Source organism: Frankliniella occidentalis, unplaced genomic scaffold, assembly GCF_000697945.3.
Source record: "Frankliniella occidentalis isolate FOCC.00 unplaced genomic scaffold, Focc_3.1 Scaffold317, whole genome shotgun sequence".
Lineage (NCBI taxonomy): Eukaryota > Metazoa > Arthropoda > Insecta > Thysanoptera > Thripidae > Frankliniella > Frankliniella occidentalis.
In genome coordinates, this window is record NW_026267442.1 from 24,133 (window position 1) to 25,601 (window position 1,469).

The following is a 1,469-nucleotide window of genomic DNA, read 5'->3' on the forward strand; positions in this document are numbered from 1 at the left end:
TCCTAAGGGGTAACTCATCAAAGTAGAGCCCTATGAGCGAAAATTTTGTCCGTTTTGCTCTAGCTTGAACCGTCGAGGCGCTAGAGGGTGTTTTTGACGAAAATAAGCGAAAAAATGTACAACCCTGCATGATCAGTCGAAGTGACGGGCGTTGACGGGCCGGAGGCCCGTATCTTTGTGCACATTTTGGCACTACCTGACTCGGGTGTCAGCGCCGCAGGCCAAGGTAGATGCATGCCAGGCGCGTCGCAGCGTAACAGTGTTTCGTGAGCTATCGCGAAGCCTGTTACGCGAGACGTGGTCTGGCGTACATCTACCTTGTGAGGTATTATGGGTATTATGGGTATTATGGGTATTATGAGTATTATGGGGTATTATAAGGGTATTATGGCGACGTGTACTGAGTATTATGCGAGTCGGAGACCCCTCGCCCTTCGTGTTACAAAAAGGGGCTTCCCGACTTTAATAGGGTATTTCACCCAGTTTAAACCGGATCCAAAGAAGAACAATAATGCTTCCTGAACTGTTTCCTCCCTGGCGCTCATTGGCTCACGCGGACGAAGTTCTCGCACCCGACACTAGGGCACTCGCTGACCTGGTGGCGGGTTCACGAACTTCGTCCGCGTTAGCCAATGAGCGTCAAGGAGGAAATAGTTCAGGAAGCATTACTGTTCTTCTTTGGATCCGGTTTAAACTGGGTGAAATACCCTATTTAGGGTGTTCATACGGATCCATTCTACTGGATTCTGCAAAAAAACGTTTTGGTTCAATTTGTTGTGGGTGCATACGGGGTTTCGCCTTCGTTGACTGGACTATAGCAGATTTAAGGTGGATACAGAGTTCATAAAACGCAAGCGTGATTTTTACGCTCACGCTTCGTAAGCTTCACTTAGCCAGGCAGGAACTGACTTTCACGCGGCGTGAAAATCACACCGGGCCTGAAAATCACACGGGGTGTGAACATCACGCTGAGCGTGAAATTCACGCTCAGCGTGACTTTCACACCTGGCATCATGAAAGTTAGTTCCTGATTGACTACCTAAAGCTTGTGAAGCGTTAAAATCACGCTTGCCTTTCCTGAACTCTGTATCCACACTAACTTACGAGATGGTTGGATGGTTGTCGTTGAATTTACTAACCTGTTGTCACCTTCACTAGTAACACTGGTTGCTGCTCCTTTCTGGCCGCAGGCGACCATCCCTAGGAGAAGGGCCAGGCTGCCGCCGGCGAGCAGCAGGCGCAGACACATCGTCCGGATGTGTTTCCACACAAGCGAACAGCTTACCGCGAGTGTAAGCGGAAAGAGACGCTGATTCTGCGACAGCGTACGACTGACTGGGTCAACGGATACAGCCCAACCCAACCGAGCTGGGCCGGGACGAGACCAGCCCACGCTGAGGAGCCTATCAGCGTAGCGGCCGCACCCAGGGGAATACCGCGGCGAGTCGGGAGGGAGAAAATTAACGAAA

The 1,469-nt window shown here is 50.9% G+C and overlaps 1 protein-coding gene across 1 annotated transcript in view; it reads right to left on the reverse strand.

Annotated features, from left to right (window-relative positions):
- The window catches only part of LOC113207110 (cyclic GMP-AMP synthase-like receptor), a 10,435-nt gene extending 9,060 nt beyond the window's left edge, over positions 1–1,375 (reverse strand). The window contains exon 1 of the mRNA XM_052273945.1: positions 1,140–1,375. Within this exon, the coding sequence (XP_052129905.1) occupies positions 1,140–1,249 (110 nt within the window). The 5' untranslated portion in view covers positions 1,250–1,375. The remainder of the gene's footprint in view (positions 1–1,139) is intronic.
- Between the last annotated feature and the right edge of the window lie 94 nt (positions 1,376–1,469).